Consider the following 19028-nt stretch of genomic DNA (forward strand, 5'->3'; position numbering starts at 1 on the left):
AAGAGAACTACCTAATACAGTTGTTTTTTAACCATAAAGATAATATTTACTGATTATTTTTCTAGCTGATTGATAATGACATTTAAACAAAAAAAAAAAATGTGGATAACATAACACCAATCCTTCCTCACTAATGGAGAAAAAAGAAACAGCACATTCTTCTTGACTTACATAAATTTCATTATTTTGTTGTTTAAATAAGCACATATTTGTATAATATTTAAAAAAGGTTCAAAGACCACTTCTTTATTCCAATCTGTAAAAAATATTTTCGTTATGTTTATTATAAAAATATAAATGTTTCCACTACAAATCATTTTACATTAGTAAGAGGCCATCTACATTGTACAACATAAACTAAATGAGTAATGTTTTGAAGATACAAATTTAAAGTACATACATATTGCCAATCATATCACATTTATACATGGCTTATTTGATACTTAGTACAGCTTAAAGTGGGCAAGTTACCAGAAATAAATAATATATGTAAAACAAATTTAAGATACAAAACAGATAATATGGTACATGACGTTGCGAATGAGTTGTGGTTTCATGTTTATTGAAAGCCAATGCAGTTTCTGTACAAAGAGATGGCCATTAGCATTCTAGTACCTCTACTCCACGGTTAAGAATCGTACACTGTTATGTTTACATATGTACAAGGTAAGGATTGTGTAAAGTAAATTTATAAGAGGTCAGATAGAAAAATAGTGAAAAAATGAAGAGCAATATACTGCGTATACAATCTCAACTTTCAAATGGAAACCACAGCCAAAATAAGTGAAATAGATTCAACAATCCTCAACTTCTATTAATTCATGAAATGCACAGATTTTGTTGCGTATGCACAGACGAGTACCTAAGAAAGTAAATGCTAGTCTGGAAAAAAAAATGAGATTGAAGCCAGATTCATATCTCAATCTAACATTCCACAACACAAAATGTTTGCTTAAAAATGTTTTTTTATCTGCTTCTAGCAGGCTTAAGTGAAATTTGTAATTAATTTCATAATCACATATATTTTTTAAAAGGTTCATGCTCTTATACACCCAATACATGATTCTAGTAGGATGATTTGACTATAAGGAATATTGCAGAAATTTGAGATATAATTGCATATATGAGGAACACAACCTAAGCCTTATTACACTAAATTTACAATAGATTAGCACTTGCGAATTTTGATCTGTGACTGTAAGCCGTGTTAGTGTTCCATTTTGCATAAGAACATAAAGGTTGCGGCATTGTTTTATCCATTCTATTTTGTGACGTATGCATTTCTTATTCCAATAACATGACCATATCAGCATTAGAAAGAATATAGATATAGGTAAAATGTTGCTTCACAATATATTATGGCTAGATCTCCACCAGGTATATATTTCAAATATTAATGAGTATGCTCATATTTGACCTTTATGGAATAGTAAGTGTAAATTCCTGCAATAAGAGATCTTTCCAGATTTTGAGTCTTGCTAGACAACCAGCAATTTTGAAAATATGTTCAATAAGTGTCAAGAAGTTCAATGCTTCTAAGATATACACCAAAACTACAATAGGTGCATTTCAGCAGAGACTCTTAAAGATAATAATACTTGCTATTGATGATGACAATGTTTAATTAATTTAACAAAACCCCAGTGAGGCAGATGAGTAGTTTAGTTATCATCATTCTCTATAAATAGCTCAACACGTTTAAACAAAGATATTAAGTGGCATTTCAAAGCCAGTCAGCAAGTGATTTTTTGACTCATGCTTCAGCTTATAGGCTATATTGCCAATTAATGCAGCAATCTAAATAGGATCCCAATCCTTTCCAGTGTAGCTATTCTCTATTCAGGAGTTCTAACGTAGCTCTTTTACTAATGGAAGGAATTGATGGTCTCCTAAACACCAGAGCAGGGCAGGTATGTCACTGAGAATCCATTACACACAGCCAGTATATTACACTAAATTAGGAGCGTACAGTTTATTATAAAATGGAGAGAAAAAAATGGATGGAATAATTCAGACTGTGAGAGATTTGGTTAGTGTATGAACAAGGAAAGGGTTTGGTTTCCTTTTGTATGTAGATATAGATACATATAAGTGGATGGTTCAAAAAATCTGGAAAGAAACCCATCACTTTCTATGTTTCCTACTGCTGACAATTTGAGAGAGCATTTGGCACTTGACTGTCACAAATCCAAATTAAATCATCAAGGCATAAATAGAAAACAATAAAAACAATTCAAAAGAAAATAAATATGTACCTTTCTTCAAAATTAAAACATTTTTTACACGGTAATACTAAGAGAAGCTAACAATTAAAAATGTGTAGTACTTAAAACCACTACAGACTTCATCTCCATATGCCTTTTAACAGATGAAAGGGAACAATACAATGAAAAGGTAGTAAATATGGCCAGATAGTTTGAGGTATGAATTCCTCTATTTTGCTTGCTTTTAAAGAAACAAAATACCTGTTACAGAGTTCTTCTGTGTATAAAAATATCACATCTTTTCTTTTGTGGCTATTTATAAACAGAGCCACCATGTTCATTATGTTATTTCACTTGTTTTGCTTTTATGATAGTTTATGATCAATGGCTCTATGCTAGTTCATCATTCTGCGCTGAAGAATTTTGATTTGATCCATCAACTAATATCAAAAAGCAATTACAAAACAAAATATACCCACCCACCCATCCACTAAATGATAGGGGAAAATAAAGAGTTTTTCAATTCCATTTTAAGGCATTTGTACTCGTATCTGAGTGTCTTATTGGGCTTGGAATGTCCACCAGTATTTCCAGTGTTGACATCTGTCTGCAGAGTGACGCCACATCTTCCACAGCCACCACCTCCTTCCAGAAATAGCACTTTACACTGGGACTGGACTATTCTTTGATTGTGTTTCTAGAGCTTTAATACTACTGATGATCTTCTTCTGTGGCCCAACCACAGTGACACCAACTTTTTTCATGTCACTGTAAAAAAAAAGGAGAAAGTTTCTGGTGAGAATCATGGTTTCCTGGATAGTATGTAAATAGGAGATTTTCAATTAACAAAGCCTGTGCAATTATAGATCCCAATGCTTTAGACATAATTTTCTGATTTTTGCACCATTTGTATATTATATCCTGACTATTCCACCTCTATTCTTGTGGAAGAGTATAGATGGTATAGTGGGTTGAATAGTGTTCCCCTCAAAATTTCTGTCCATCTGGAACCTTACCATGTGACCTTATTTAGAAATAGGGTCTTTGCAAATGTAATTAAGAGAAGGGTCAAGATGAGATCATACTAGATTAGGATGGACTCTAAATCCAGTGAGACTATCCTTATTTGAGAAAAAGGACACACAGGGACACAGAGAAGAAGACCACATAAAGATGGAGGCAGAGATTGCAGTTACTTTGCTGGGATCCATCAGAAACTGGAAGAAGTAAGGAAGGATTCCTTTTCTTGGACTTTGGAGCAAGCGTGGCATAGCCAATACCTTGATTTCCAACTTCTGGCTTCTAAACTGTGAAAAAATAAATTTCTGTTGTTCAGGCCAGTAAGTTTGTGGTAATTTGTTATGGCAGCCCTAGGAAACTAATGCAGATGGTCACATATTCTTGTGGGGCATTACCTGTCTCCCTTAAATCTGGGCCAGTTTGGGGACTGCTTTGACTGATGGAATATGTTTGAAGTGACACTGTATCAGTTTCTGTACTCAGATTTTAAGATACTAACAGATTCTACCTCTTATCTCCTGAGACACCCTCTCTAGGCCCCAGAGCTGCCGTGTAAGAAGTATGACTGTCTTGAGACTATGATATCAAAGAGGTCATCTGTAAGCACTTGGTCTACAGACCCAGCTATATGAAGCTTCTGCACCATGGCAGACAAGAGTGAAACCATCTCAAGCCCTCCGGACTAGACCAGATGCATGTTAGATGAATACCTAATTCAATACCAACACCATAGCAGAAGAATCAGCCTCCTGAGCTCTGCCCAAATTCATGACTCACGACATTGTGTATACAATAAAATAGTTGTTGTTTTAGCCTTTTAGTTTTGAGGCAGTTTGTTGTACAGCCATAGATAACTGTAACAATTTCTTTAAAGTAGAAATTTCTTTCAAAGTAGAAAAAATGGCAAGGATATTTCTCTATTTATCAAAATTATTAAATTTAAAATAGTTAAAACTCAGAAACAAGGCATTAAAATAAAGATTATAAGAACATATAGAATTTCATTTGGGGGGAAAGACAGCTAAACATGTGCAAATGATTAATTAAATATTCTTGATTTAAGTAATTCATTCATACATTTCATCTCTTTCAGGTCTTTATTCAAACATCCCCCTCTTACGAGGTTTCCCTGATCCTCCTATTTCATATTGTAAACCCTCTCTGCACTCATACCTGCACTTCCTATTTTCTTTTTTGTTTCATTTTCTTCCAAAGCATTTATCATCATCCAGCATATTGCCATTTTTTCCTGATTTATTTTCTTTACTCTCTATCTTGTCCCAAAAGAAGGTGAATTCCATGTGAACAAGGTTTCTTGTCGGTATTGTACTCTGCTTATCAACCACACTCTGAACAATGACTCTCATTTAGCCAGGGCTCAACATGTACTTACTACAGGGTGAATCGATAGTCCAAAATATGTTTATCTGGGGAAGCTGATAGAGGATTAAGTGTCACTTGGCAAGGAGTGCTAGGCAAACTGAAAGTGGAAAGAAGGAAAAGTACACACATGCAAATACACTCACGCACACAGATGGAGCCCCTTTATATAGAGCATTTAAAAAAGAATGAAAAATTGTGAATTCAATCTCACTGAATTGAACCAATTGATTTCTTAAGGAGTTCCCTGGGGCGGGGGGGGGGGGGTAGTGGTGATGTTGGTGGTGGTGGGATGAATTGGGAAATTGGGATTGACATATATACACTAACATATATAAAATAGATAACTAATAAGAACCTGCTCTATAAAAGTAAAATAAAATTCAAAAAAAAAGGAGTTCCCAAGCAATAAAGGTGTGCAAGAAGACAATAGGTAACTACTTAAGAGCAATTTACACATTATTTAAGCATCTGCTGCATAAAAGTAATTAAGGCTCAGTTGCATTCCTATCACCTAAGCTGGGGATGAAATCCTGATGCCCTACAGGTTACCCCCCTGCTGCCATTCAAGGGTCTGATAAATTCTCTATGGACAACTTGTATTTTGCCTGAAGTCCTCTCTGATCACAGTCTTCAGCTACCTTGCTTCACCAGGAAGGCTAGTGGGGAGCTATGGTGACATCAAGCTTGCCGTCCTTTGTGTAACTATGGATAATGAAACCTTCGCTTAGAGTAACGTAGTCTATTTATGTTGACCCCTGCTTTTGAGAATGTGTGCTCTACAGGATTTGGATTCTTTTATAAGGATACCATGGATCTATCTTTAAAATGAACAACAAACATTTCCCTACTCATCCTCAAACTATAACAAAGTCAGGTTATGAATCTAAGAGCTAGAAAACAGGACAGATATAAATGTATATAAATCAATAGCTCCTCACTGTTTTTGTATTTCTTCTCTCATCTTTCTTCCAATTCTATATCATATTTTTTTATAACTTCCTGATTTTTTTCTCTGTCTCTTCCTTCTCCCCTTCTTTACAAGCTTAAAAAAGAAAATGTAATCATGGAAAGCAGAGAAAAAAAACAATGCTCCAAGGTAATATACTAATTTCCTGAGCTCATTGAGAAATTTAAACATAGTAATATATGCTATGATGCCTGGCCCTTATTTCCCCTCTGGAACTGAAGCACCAATACCCTGGCCACTGGAAAAAATCAGATGCTGCAATTTCGCAGACCAGTTTGGGACAACTCTGAAGGGCCAGCCAAGCTCTAGGACTCTTGTTCCAGTAGGTAGGACTGAGTCTTCTCCTTCAGTCCAAGGCCCCCTTATCACTTCTTTATGGATGTATGTCCCAAGGGCACCTGGAGAAATCTTCTGCATAAAACTGTTTCAGATTCAGTGTCTGGGAACCCAACATAAGCAAGTAGATACATAATTTTGTTTATATTTGATGCAAAGGATTATACGGGAAAAGGGAATTACAGTAAATATCCCTTTAGGTTATGCCTTAACTTGAGTTTTTATGTACCCTCTACCTTCTTTTCCCCCTACCAAAATGTGTTCTACCCACCACCCTGCCAAGTCCAAAATCTCTCTAAACATCCAGCTGCTGTAGTCTCAGTAACACTCCCCATATGCTTATCTCGTTAGGACTACCCTATTCAGAAAAGCAGTGGAAAAGTTCAAGACTAAAGAGCAGCTCAAAATCGAGACCAGAGGTTAATAAGCTATCTGGTACTTCAAAGGCAAAAGGATAGGTGATGATACTTTGAAAACAGCATCCAAGGGTGCAGGATAAGAACATGTAGCAATTAATCTGTCTCCTACTCATTCCACACACTTAATTCTCTCTCCAGTTTCTACAGTCACTCTTGCCCTTTCTCATTCTCTCTTTCCTTCTCACACTAAACTTCCTAAATCCATCCTAGGCTATGAAATAATATTTTTAAAAAATATGTTGACTGACTAAAACTGCACATTTTAAAAAACTTTTATTTGAAAATTAGATGACTTGAGTAGCTGGCCTAAAAATGAAATCCCTAAACTAATTGAAATAAGTTAATATTTATTTGAGTATGAAACTCTTGACCTTTTCCTATGATTGATAGTCTGGATAGTAAAAAACAAATGTAATCTCCTTTTTAAAGCTTCTCTGTCTTATTCAAGGAGAATCTCTGGAGTTATTTGGTCAAGGGAATCATTTCTGAATTGACTCTGTAAGACACAAAGAAAATAGAGATTGGAAGGAATCAAATTCAAACAACAAGCCTAAGACTGCAAAAGGAAGAGTGAAATATCGAGTTAAATATTTTACAGCATTTAAGGTGAAAATGTTGCCTCACTAAATTTTTCCAAATTTTTAGTGTATTAAATATTTTTTAATTCTCGTTTTTATAATATAAACAAGAGTGGGTATGAAGTAGAGATTGCAGAGACCCAAAAAGTAAACAACTCTTTTCAAGGAGTTTTAGGTCAGTAGATGTTAATTCTATGTTGTCCCTGAATTGAGGAGAAAGGACAGAAGAAAGAACATTGAAATACAGAGAGATCTGAAACCATCTGGCTCAGTGTGAAGGGCAAACCTAAAAGAGCCGAATCTCTTAGGAAAAACCAGTTTTCATTCATCGTGAATCTACACTCACAGGTTGTTTAAATAATCATAACAATTAAGTGAAAATATTCTAACCAGCCAAAAAGAGCTTAGCATCCAATACTGTACTGTTGAGACAAATACAACCTTAACTTGGAAGTGTAACAAAGGCTGCCACTTTACCTTTTTAAGCAAATAGCTTTCTGACCGTATTCATAGATTAGAATGTCTGACTATATTTAAATTGTGAGCTAGTAGTTAATCATATTAACAATGTTCTGCTTCATCTGCTTCAATATAATTTTCCATTATCTAAAAGCTCTGAGTGTTGATATTTTACTGAGAATAAACATTTGCCTTTGAAAATCTGGCAATGGTGTAGAAAATTTTAACTTTGTGCTTGTTCTTTGCTATGCTTCTGTGCTCTGAAGCAGGTTTCTTGATATCATAACCCAAACTGTTTACATTACTAAAATAAGAACTTATAAAAATATTTAAATACATTAATATATCCTGGGACTGTGTCTGATCAAAATAACTACCATAGAAACCCAAAACACATTGTCGATTGGGTCAGAAGTCTATTCAACAGATACTACATTCTATTTTAAACAGGAATGCCAACACATATTAAGTAGACTAGTGTGAGTTTATTTTCTAAGAACAAATTCTCCTCTTCAATAGTAATATTCCCTTGCTATAGACCCTTTTGTGATGTTTGTGTTTCTGAATAGGTTGCTATATCATAAATGGTAAACTTCTTTACCTATTTCTTAGGCACTTGTATCTCTATTAATTACACTACACACCCCTTTTTGACATCTCATCTATAGCTCTCGAAGGTGATTTTGTTTAAATGATTGACAGGATGACAATGAAAGTCCTTAAATATTCAACAACATTTAAATATTCAAATATTGGATATGACTTAAAGGAACTTGAGAGCACAAAAGGGTTTATTTAATGTAACAAAGATCAAAGATAGAAGATTTTGACTCAAAGATGGATACAGTTTCCAAACAGACCTTGCAAGCTACAAAATTGTGGACAACTTTTGATGTATCTGCCCCCCACAAAACCTCTTTCTTTGGAGCAGTCCTTTATCTTACCCTCAGGAAAGGACCCCTAGAGTCAAGTTCATGCTGTCTCACTCTTCCTCCTTTGAATAGAAATGATTAGCTCATGGCAAACATGACTTTGGAGAAGCCAGTCTATAAGCAAGACTGAGGCCATCAGAATGTCTCTCAGGGGGACTTAGAAGAAAGAGAGTTGGACCCTGCTCAGTTGAGTGGCATACCAAGGTTGTATGACCTAGGCTTGAGAGAGTCATTTTCAGCTGTGTGCATGGGAAAACAGAAAAAGTCACTGTGTAGAAAAAGAAAAAATGATGCAGTCTCATTGGAAAGTGAAGTAAATTGTCTCTCATTCACAGAGAGATGAAGAATATGGCTTTCAGTTTTTCACTTCCTGTTCCCAATTAGCATACCTGGTGAATGAGGATGAATTTTATGGCCATGGGTTTCTCATATCAAAGAATTCCTGTTACCAAATGATCCCTATTGTACCACAGGACCACTGTCTAAGATGTATAGATATTATACTTGATTATTACTGGCTTTTAACACACGAAATCATAAATTAATACTAATTAATATATATTAATTATGCATATTCTCTCTTCCAAACTCACCATAAGCTTTTTTAAGGAAAACCATGTCTTAAACCTATTTATAACTTTATTTTCTAGCATGAGATCACTCAGTAATAGATGATGGTATGTTTATTTAATAGCTATGAGAACTACTTTTAGACTTTAGCATGTTTCCCTATATACCAGGTTATCCACTTAGTTCTCAATTTTCCATTTCCATAGAGGTTAGGCTTTGTTAAAAATAACAGAGAATCACAGATGCAAGGATATACAAATCATCATGCCATATCTGCTTATGTTTTAAATTAGGGTCTTGGGTCCTTTGGGGTTGGGTGTGGCTATGTATCTGTTGGTCTATCTGAAGGAGATCATAGTTCAGTGAAGACACCTATTGTGGGGATCTAGCATGAGAGAGGAAGACACATTAACACACCTCAATCTAGAAAGTGTCCTTGACAAAGACCCAGGATCCAGCTCAGTGGTTACAGGAGAAAGTTAAGTACCTCAGAGATTCATCTATTATTTATAATACATTAATCCTAAACACATATGTCCACTAGAAAGTTCAGTCAAAACTTATTCTTACTCAGTGGAAATCTTGGCTATGGTGTCACAAGAACTGTACTCTACGCCTGTGAAGATTTCCTTGCAGTGCACTGTCCGGACACCGTTAAGCCAGTCACCTGTTGTGCGGAAGGTAGTAATGTCGACGTTGCTTTGGTCCAGAAGAAGGTTTGATGGCCTGCAAGAAAAGAAAATAGCAATGGGAGAGAGATCAGGAGTCAGCAGAGTTGCTATGTGTCAAAATTTGACACCAACATCAGCAGGAACTTCCAGACTTCATGTAGCATTCCTGTTTATTTGTGAAATTTATCTGCCATGAAGTCTTTATCTGCTCAAGCTGGCAGCTTGCAAGAATACTGTGTAGTCATCTTGTCTCAGTGCTCCCCTTCTGCACTCACGTCTGCTTTTTAAATTACTGAAACTTTGCCAGTGAAAAGCATAAATATATCCATACATACTTTTATAATTTAATTTGTTTAACCATTAGCAAAGATGGTGATAATTTAGGTTACAGTTATAGCTGACACAACACACTGAATACTCCTCTGTCTGCTTTGGTGGATGGATTTGGTTTCCAACATTAAATCCTGGCTACTGGATGTTCATCTGTAGACACTGTGCAGGTTGCTGTCTAAGGGACAGTTTGAACAACCTGGACTATACTTACAGCAGGACATAAAGTCAGCACAGACTTAAATAATGTCACAATGTCATTAAAAATAAAAATTACAAAAAGAATAGAAAAAAGTAGATGAGTGACAATAAGTGAAATTCTCAAAAATATGACAACATCAAATAGATTTATAATATATATACAGAAGTAGATGATAGATAGATAGACGTTGTGACTATGACTTTTATTGCACAATATAATCAGCATTAACAAGAACTTTTAGGATTGCTTTATATAATTACAGGTCTTACTATAGATCTATGACCAGCTGCAAGATCTGGTGAATCAAAGGAACAAAAGAAATGGAGGAAACCATATTTTCATCCCTGAAGAACCAAGAGAAGCATCCTATTGGTAAACTGCCTGGGTTGCCTTTTCAGCTCTCAGTGGCCTCTTTGACTCATAAGCCTGGAACCAGTCACCAGGTGGACACTAGATTGTCCTCTTTATTCTTTCCTCTTAGGATGGGAGCTTGAGTAAATAGTAGTTATGAAGGTCTTTGCTTTGAGATGAATAATAATAGTAACAACAACAACAGAAATACGGATTATATTGAACATTTATGAGCACTTACAATATTAAGCATAACACACAGATATGAAGGACTTTAATCCTTACATTAGTTAGGCACTGATGCTATGCCCCTATAATATATGTGGAAGCTAAAACTAAAATTAAGCGACAAATCAGAGTCCTGCCCACATTTAAAAGGAATTTTTAATTGGGAGATTTCCATTGATATTTTTTAAAATTTTTATTGGAGTATAGTTGATTTACAATGTTGTGTTAGTTTCTGCTGTACAGCAAAGTGAATCAGTTGTACATTTACATATATCCGCTCTTTTTTAGATTCTTTTCCCATATAGGTCATTACAGAGTATTGAGTAGAGTTCCCTGTGCTATACAGTAGGTCTTTATTAGTCATCTATTTTATACATAGTAGTGTATACTTGTCAATCTCAATCTCCCAGTTTATTCCTTCACACCCCCCCCAACCCCTGGTGACCACAAGATTGCTTTCTACATCTGTGACTCTATTTCTGTTTTATAAATAAGTTCATTTGTACCATTTTTTAAGATTCCACATATAAGTGATATACAAATGGCCAAAAAGCACATGAAAAGATGATTCACTAATTATTAGAGAAATGCAAATCAAAGCTACAATGAGGTATCCCCTCACACTGGTGAGAATGGCCATCACCAAAAAACCTACAAACAATAAATGCTGGAGAGGGTGTGGAGAAAAGGGAGCCCTCCTACACTGTTGGTGGGAATATAAATTGGTACGGCCACTATGGAAAACAGTACAGAAGTTCCTTAAAAAACTAAAAATAGAGCTACCATATGATCCAGCAATCCCACTCCTGGGCATATATCTGGAGAAAACCATAATTAAAAAAGATACATGCACCCCAATGTTCACTGCAACACTATTTACAATAGCCAGGACAGGGAAGCAACCTAAATGTCCACCAACAGAGGAATGGATAAAGAAGATGTGGTACATATATACAATGGAATATTACTCAGTCATAAAAAAGAATGAAATAATGCCATTTGCAGCAATATGGCTGGACCTAGAGACTGTCATACTGAGTGAAGTAAGTCAGACAGAGAAAGACAAATATCATATGATATCACTTATATGTGGAATTTCCATTACTATTGATGATATTTCTCCAACTCACTCCCTAATATACAAGACACGCTTAAGTGTGAGGTTAAGATTCTGAAATCTGAACAAGCATGCCCTGAACCTGTGTGCTGTTGTTGGGAATACAAGAGAGGATTGTAAATTCATTTGGATTTTGATGGGGAGACATTAAATTTATCTGATAAAAATAAAATTTTAATTAATTAAAAATAAGTTTAACTATTTATTTGATAAAAATGAAAATTTAACACAATTTTAGTGCTCAGTTTAAGAAAACACTGAGAACATGACAGTTTGGTTCTGCCTATATTTGCATGCTCTGTGGAAAATATAGATCAATAACTAGTTCCTTCCCTGTCAAGATTTGTGAAGTGGAGATAGCTGAATATGGAGGACTTTTCAAACTTCATTCCATTAGACTAAATTCAACTGCTTCAATCCTCTCTACCTCAAGTGTTTGAATTATAAATTAAAAATTAAAATTATGGAGTTTGTAATTTGTATTATGTGTTATGGTTTAGTTTTAACTAATCCTCACAGGTTATCTAAGAGAAAGAAAGAATCAGAAATTAGGTACTATTTTACAAAGCATTAATTTTATTTCCTTTAGGGATACCTAGAACATCATAAAATGTAACATTTTATACATTATTCTCTTCTGGAACATATACATAAATAATTTTCTATAATTCTTTAAATTACCCACCTGAAAAAGAAGAAAAAAATTTTTTTTAAATCATTGAAAATGTCTTGCTTATGTTTTTTTCCTAAGAACTTGAGGAATTACAGATATAGATATACAGCCCGGGGTCCAAAATGTATACATTATTCTTGGGTTGTTTTGTATGACCATCATGAATGACATAGCCTTGGTCATTGGCCAACATTAGATATAACATTGGACCCATTGGATAAGACTTGGAATCAGTAAACAAAATTGAGTAGCATTACATCAGATGTGAGAAAATTTTATAAGAAAAATGAAGTGAGACCTAGAAAGGAGACAATAAAGTACTAGACTATCTACAGGCATGCAAGCAAACACACATACACACACACTCACACCCCACAGCTTGAATTGCTACAGTAGCTGAAGCACAGAATCTAATGTTGACTCTCGTTGACTCTTGGTCCCATGAAGAGCAATACTTTTTTATTTATAGGTTTGTGGGTATGAAGAATCAAACCCCAGGACATTTATTCAGAATATTTATGAAGTATGCCTGATAGCAAAATGCAGAATTTTCCCCTCTAAATTCAAAATGGTTTGTATTTTTAAACTCAACAGTATAGTCAGACTCAACAAGAATTTAGAGAAAATTAGTATAAACAAATTGAAATAAAACAGGATGTGCGGATTAAGGATTAGAGTGACCCCAACTGAGTCTTTCTGTTTATTACTTGGATCAAAGTATAAGGAAGACAAAGAAGGACCTAATTTTAATGCCAGTGACCTAGGAATAACCAGCCCTGCAAAGTATCATTTTTCCACTTCCAGGATTTCTCTGGGGAATTCAAATAAAAATTGGTTCCTTTCCTCCTCCGAGAGGACATCTGGTGAGTTTATCAATGGATAGGAATTTGTCTCTCACTGTGAAGAGCCTGTGATGTCTCTTCATGCACACCAGGGGAATGTGGGCTTTTTGAGCAGCTGCAGGCATTGGCGTTTTTTTAGACCCAGCCCCAGACATTGGGTCTGAAGGGGAAATTTATAGGCTGGGTGATGTGCACTGTGAGCTCACACTTTTACTAGACAAATTAGATAGGTTTCAATCCGTGCAGCTGTAAACGATGTCCTGCAGAGTTCCACCTGATCTTTTACAGCTTTTCATAAATCAGTACCTACTGGCCACAGACTGCAGTCATTAAAAAGAAATCATGGAAATTACATGTTTGCTCAGGGGAAACAAAAAATAACTTTCTTCCCTTTCTTCCTCTCTCCTTGTATTTAGGTTTGTGAATTATTCTTTTGTGGATTTTCATACTGCTGCATTAAAGAGGTACACATATATTTTTTTCCCATCAACTCCTATTTTATCTGTAAATGGTCATACCAACTAGCACCAGATACTGGGGAACAAATGTCAATAAATAACTGCTAGTCCCAAGAATATCTTCTCATAATGATCTTATTTCAATATTGCACTAGAATTCTAAACTCTAAAATTGAATGTTAAGTTATTCTTTTATAACATAAAAAGACTCCTTTGGGTTTACAGAGGGCTTTATTTTTTATGTATTAAAAATACTGACTAATACACATTTCTTGAATGAATAAGATGCCTACTGAGTCTAGAACTAAATATTAATAATATTGGAGGTGTATTCTATACCACTATAATTACCTGCTTTTTGTCTGTGGTTGTGAATAGTTTCAGGGACCATATTAAAACTTAAGGGTAATTTCTCAAAAGCAAAATGTTAATTATATCTACCTTTATTATTGCCTGATATATAAAATAGTAATATACTTTTTCAATACCTTTTATAATTTATTGTTAATATTTTAATTTCAAATGGTGTCATTACGTTTCAAGGGGAAAATTTTGTACTTACCAATTTTTTAAATGCGAATGTTTGATTTTTTTATCTCTAAAGTTAGAAATTCCAGATAGGAATAAATGAATTTAACTTGTCATCACTAACTAAAAATAATTTTAAATATATATAGTTCCCAACAGGAAACTAGTATATAAATAACACATTAAGGAGGAGTAAAGTCATTGTGTTTATTTTGATTGTCTCTAGGCTTTAAGGACAAAAATCTTAGCAGTTATAGCTATTACATCTGGTTTAATTTCTCCCAGTGGTAAAATTACCTGCTTTGATTCTTAAGATTAAAAAAAAAAAAGAGATCACCTGGGTATTTGAAATATTTGCTTCCCTCTAAAAAGTTCCGTATCATATTTGTTCATGAGGAAAGTCACCCTGTCAGTTTCAGAATTGGAGGTCAAAGTCATTTTGAGAAACAGATTGTTTTTTGGTCATCAGACTTCTCTTAAAGGATATAATATTTGTCAAAACAGTAGTTATTCTCAAAAAGAATTATATTTTGTTCTTTTAGAGATAAGAAGTATTTTATTAATGCTAATTGAGTGCCATTAACAGGTAAAAATTACAAGTACTGCTTATTTTTGTTCCTATTTATTCTGTAGCTTAATAAACATAAATCCCTACAAGTTAGCAATCAATGCAATGGAACAATATATTTAAAATCATTTCAATTAAATTAACTAAGTATAATTGGGTCTTCAGAATCTTAGTCTAAATATTTTAAATATATTGTTTAAGTCTTTATACCATAAATTCCTTTACCTTCACTTTAGAACCTTATTCCAAATAAATTGAATGTATTATTTAATTCTTTATGCCAAAAATTTGTATTCTATAAATTTACAATAGCCTTGAAGAATCCAATGCCCTGGCATGTGAAAATTTTGTGAATTTGAAGAACACGTCTATTTCGTTTTATATACATAAATATCCAAAAAAGAAAAAGGCATCTTACTGCCTGAATAGAAATGAGTTAATCCATCTGTTATTTTTCTCTATTTTTAGCCTTTTAAACTTTTTAATTTAACTACACTCATGAAAGTAATTTAATCAATTTATTTAAATCCGAGATATATTTTATACATATTGTAAAGCTAATTGTCTATTATATATACATAAATATATGTAATAAATAATCATATTATATGTATTACATAAATGTATATTATATAAAACTAATCTTCAAAATAGTTTCTTTTAAAAATAAATTTTGCTGGCTTCCCTGGTGGCGCAGTGGTTAAGAATCTGCCTGACAATGCAGGGAACACGGGTTCGAGTCCTGGTGCAGGAAGACCCCACATGCCACGGAGTAACTAAGCCCATGAGCCACAACTACTGAGCCTGCGCTGTAGAGCCTGGGAGCCACAACTACTGAAGCCTGCGCACCTAAAGCTCATGCTCCAAAACAAGAGAAGCCAACGCAATGAGAAGCCCGCTCAAGGCAACAAAGAGCAGCCCCCTCTCGCCGCAACTAGAGAAAGCCTGTGCGCAGCAACGAAGACCCAATGTAGCCAAAAAATAATAATAATAAAATTAATTAATTAAAAAAATAAAATAAAATGAATTTTGTTTATTTTTTAATTTGTGTAACAAATTTGTAGTATTTGTTGTGTAGTAGAGAAAATTTATCATTCTAAGACCATTTTCTATTTATTTTTCTAGGAATATTTTCTATCAAGAATATCTTTAAGAAAAATTTCTCCATTTCTTACCAAAAGGAAGGGAGCTTTACTTTTACCCTTTTATACATGTATATTATGACTATATTTTTCATTTTTTCTGAATTTCTCGAAAGCATTATTTTCACATTGCCTTTTCCTTTTCATCATCCAATTATAACTAAATCTCTTAAAATTTCATATCTCATCTATCACTCTAAAAGAATCAAAATAGTTATCTAAAGAGAATTCAATGTCCTTCTCATTGCTTATTGAGTGGCTTTTTTCCTCAGTTGTCTTTTTTTGCCTACGCTTTTGCACCTTTTGATAATACAGTTCATTCTATCTAGTTTTGGAAAATTCCTTGGGCTGTGGTTTCTGTAATGGTTGAAGTCTCATTCCTAACTCTGGCTGTTCCTGTTTCTACCTACCATTTCATATTCTTCTGCTCTGTAATTGGTACCGTTCTCCAAAGCTCTAAACAGACCACTTTCTTTCTCTCTGGGTGGAAGTGTATGCAGTGGGTTATTGTTCTGAGATAATAATTAATGTTGTATACATTTTTCCTTCTAGGATTGCCACCTACTGGCTTGACTGGCTCTGTAGTCCCCTTATAAGGAGCTTGAAATCTCCATTAGCTACCACCACACCCTGTTACACACTGTAGAAGCATTCACTCATTTCAATCAGCTTCTTGGCTCTTGTAGATTTTTGAGGTCATGACTTCTGCACTAAGGGACTGAGGCATTTAGATGCTTCAGAAACACTCCTGGCCACAGGGCAACACAGAAGCAGCAAGGAGAAGTTCAAAAGTTCAGTCTGGGAGATTGGGGGAGGGGTGTGTGTCTCAGTGTCAACCTATGTGGACAAACACCCTCCACTCTTCACTGATTAAAGTCTCCCTATAATCCATGGGATATGAGACCTTTAACTAGAAATTAAATTATTATTAGGAGAATACAGATGGATATACCGATACTTGTGGTGAAAATCAGCATGACTAGACCAAGATTTGTACCTTCTAAATACATTTCTAATGGTGTTTTTTAAAATTATGTTTGCAGAGAGAAGGCTCCAAATTGGATTCCTAGCTTTAATCTCTCTCCCAGTTTGAGATGTAAATTTCCAGTTTCTTGTAGGACTCACTCTCATTGTGTCCGAAATGCTCATTTGCCTCACAGAGCTGTTCTTCCTTCTGCCCTTCCTACCTCTGTCAGTGGGAGCACTGTTCTCAGAGTCCTCCTTGTTCAACTGGAAGTACTCTCTGATACTTTCTGTCACTCTGCACATCTCACCAGTCACCATGTCTTATAATACTTCATTACAACTTTTTTTTTTTTTTTTTGCGGTATGCGGGCCTCTTACTGCTGTGGCCTCCCCCGCTGAGGAGCACAGGCTCCGGACGCGCAGGCCCAGTGGCCACGGCCCACGGGCCCAGCTGCTCCGCGGCACACGGGATCCTCCCAGACCGGGGCACGAACCCATGTCCTCTGCATCGGCAGGCGGACTCCCAACCACTGCGCCACCAGGGAAGCCCATTACAACTTTTTGAATTTACACCTTTTCTTTTTATTTTCTCTGCTCTACCCTAGCATAAGTCCTTTCCAAGACTACTGAAATCACCTCCCTACTCCTTATCATGAACTATTCCCCTCCAGCTATTCTAGGTATAGATGCAGAGAACTATTCCACAGGCACAATGTAATATATCATGTAAGCATCTTCAATGGCTCTTCTTTTCCTCATGGACAAAAGTCCAGATTTCTAGAGATGACATTAAATCTTCCATTATCTGGTGAAATCATCTATCAGGTTCTTTTCTCATAATTTCCTTTCTTACGCTGTATTATAGCAGAAATGTATTATGCAATGTAAATGGAAGTATCCTAAGTTTTTGTGTGTTTTACTTTTTCGTACAGTGTTCCCCTAGCCTGGTATGATCTTATCTTGTTATCTGCTGGTAGAAATTTCATCCATCAACCAAAAGTCACTTCTCTGCAACTGCCTGATAATCTGAAAGCTAAAAGTAAACTCATCCTTCCTTCATGATTCCTAAAACCTTGTCTTCTTGCTCTAATAATTACATATTCTGAGGGATATTACAGTTGACTTTGAACAACACAGGGGTTAATTTATAGTCGGCCCTCCCCATTCTTACCTCTTATCTGAGGTTCCTCGGCATCCTCAGATTCAACCAACCACAAACCCTGTATTAGTGTAGTATTTTCCATTCAGAGGTATCTGTCTATAAGTGGACCCATACAATTCAAACCCATGTTGTTCAAGGGTCAATTATATAGTATTTCCGAACTTTTCTTTTCCTCCTATTTTCAAAGGCAAGCTGTTGCAGTCGAAGGCTGTGTCTCTTTACCTGTATAAGCACCACAGGGCCTAGTATAATGCCTCACACAAAGTAACTGCTAAACAAACCTTTGTATCTTCATATTCATAGAGTCAAAACTTCAAATTTATTCATGTCTCCCCCAATTACTCTACTTTTAGGAAAATAAATCAATTACCAGAAAACAAACATAACATAAAATTTAATATAACTTCCCTTCCCTTCTTACCACTTCTTGCAACATACAAGTAAGTTTTTAATCTGGTACACCATGACCATCTGCTTAAACACCTTCCCCACTTTCAGCAGTGATATTCACAAAGACACTCTCACTGTAAGATTCTTTGGAAATGTTTCTGTTATGAATCATCAACTCTAAGGAAGGCTGAAGAGTAAAATAATGCATTATAGAAAGATTTCTGTAACAGTATATGAAATAAAATTTGCCATAAAACTAACTAGACACAGGCAGACTCTGGAAAACAACATCCGTATAAAAAATAATAGAATGATGTTGTTTTTCCTAAAGGACTTTATAGGCATAATTCTATATATTGATCTAAATAACTAAGTCATTGAGAAATTTGAATCCTTGGTGCCATCCACAAACTCAGATTGAGACAGTCTCCAAGTGTGTTGAGGAGACTGTTTCTGGAGTTGAGTTGACAGAAAGGGAAACATGAGATTTGCTTAGGAGAAAATTTTAAGCTTTTACCATTATGACTAATGT

The 19028-nt window shown here is 35.0% G+C and overlaps 1 protein-coding gene across 1 annotated transcript in view; it reads right to left on the minus strand.

Moving 5' to 3' along the window:
- Positions 1 to 251: 251 nt before the first annotated feature.
- EPHA3 (EPH receptor A3) overlaps positions 252 to 19028 on the minus strand; it is a 366552-nt gene continuing 347775 nt past the window's right edge. Inside the window, exons 16-17 of the mRNA XM_067739177.1 lie at positions 9439 to 9594; positions 252 to 2972 (exon numbers count right to left, since the gene is read on the minus strand). Coding sequence (XP_067595278.1) covers positions 2867 to 2972; positions 9439 to 9594 — 262 coding nt within the window. The 3' untranslated portion in view covers positions 252 to 2866. The remainder of the gene's footprint in view (positions 2973 to 9438; positions 9595 to 19028) is intronic.

The sequence above is a fragment of the Pseudorca crassidens genome, chromosome 5 (genome assembly GCF_039906515.1).
Source record: "Pseudorca crassidens isolate mPseCra1 chromosome 5, mPseCra1.hap1, whole genome shotgun sequence".
NCBI classification, from domain to species: Eukaryota; Metazoa; Chordata; class Mammalia; order Artiodactyla; family Delphinidae; genus Pseudorca; species Pseudorca crassidens.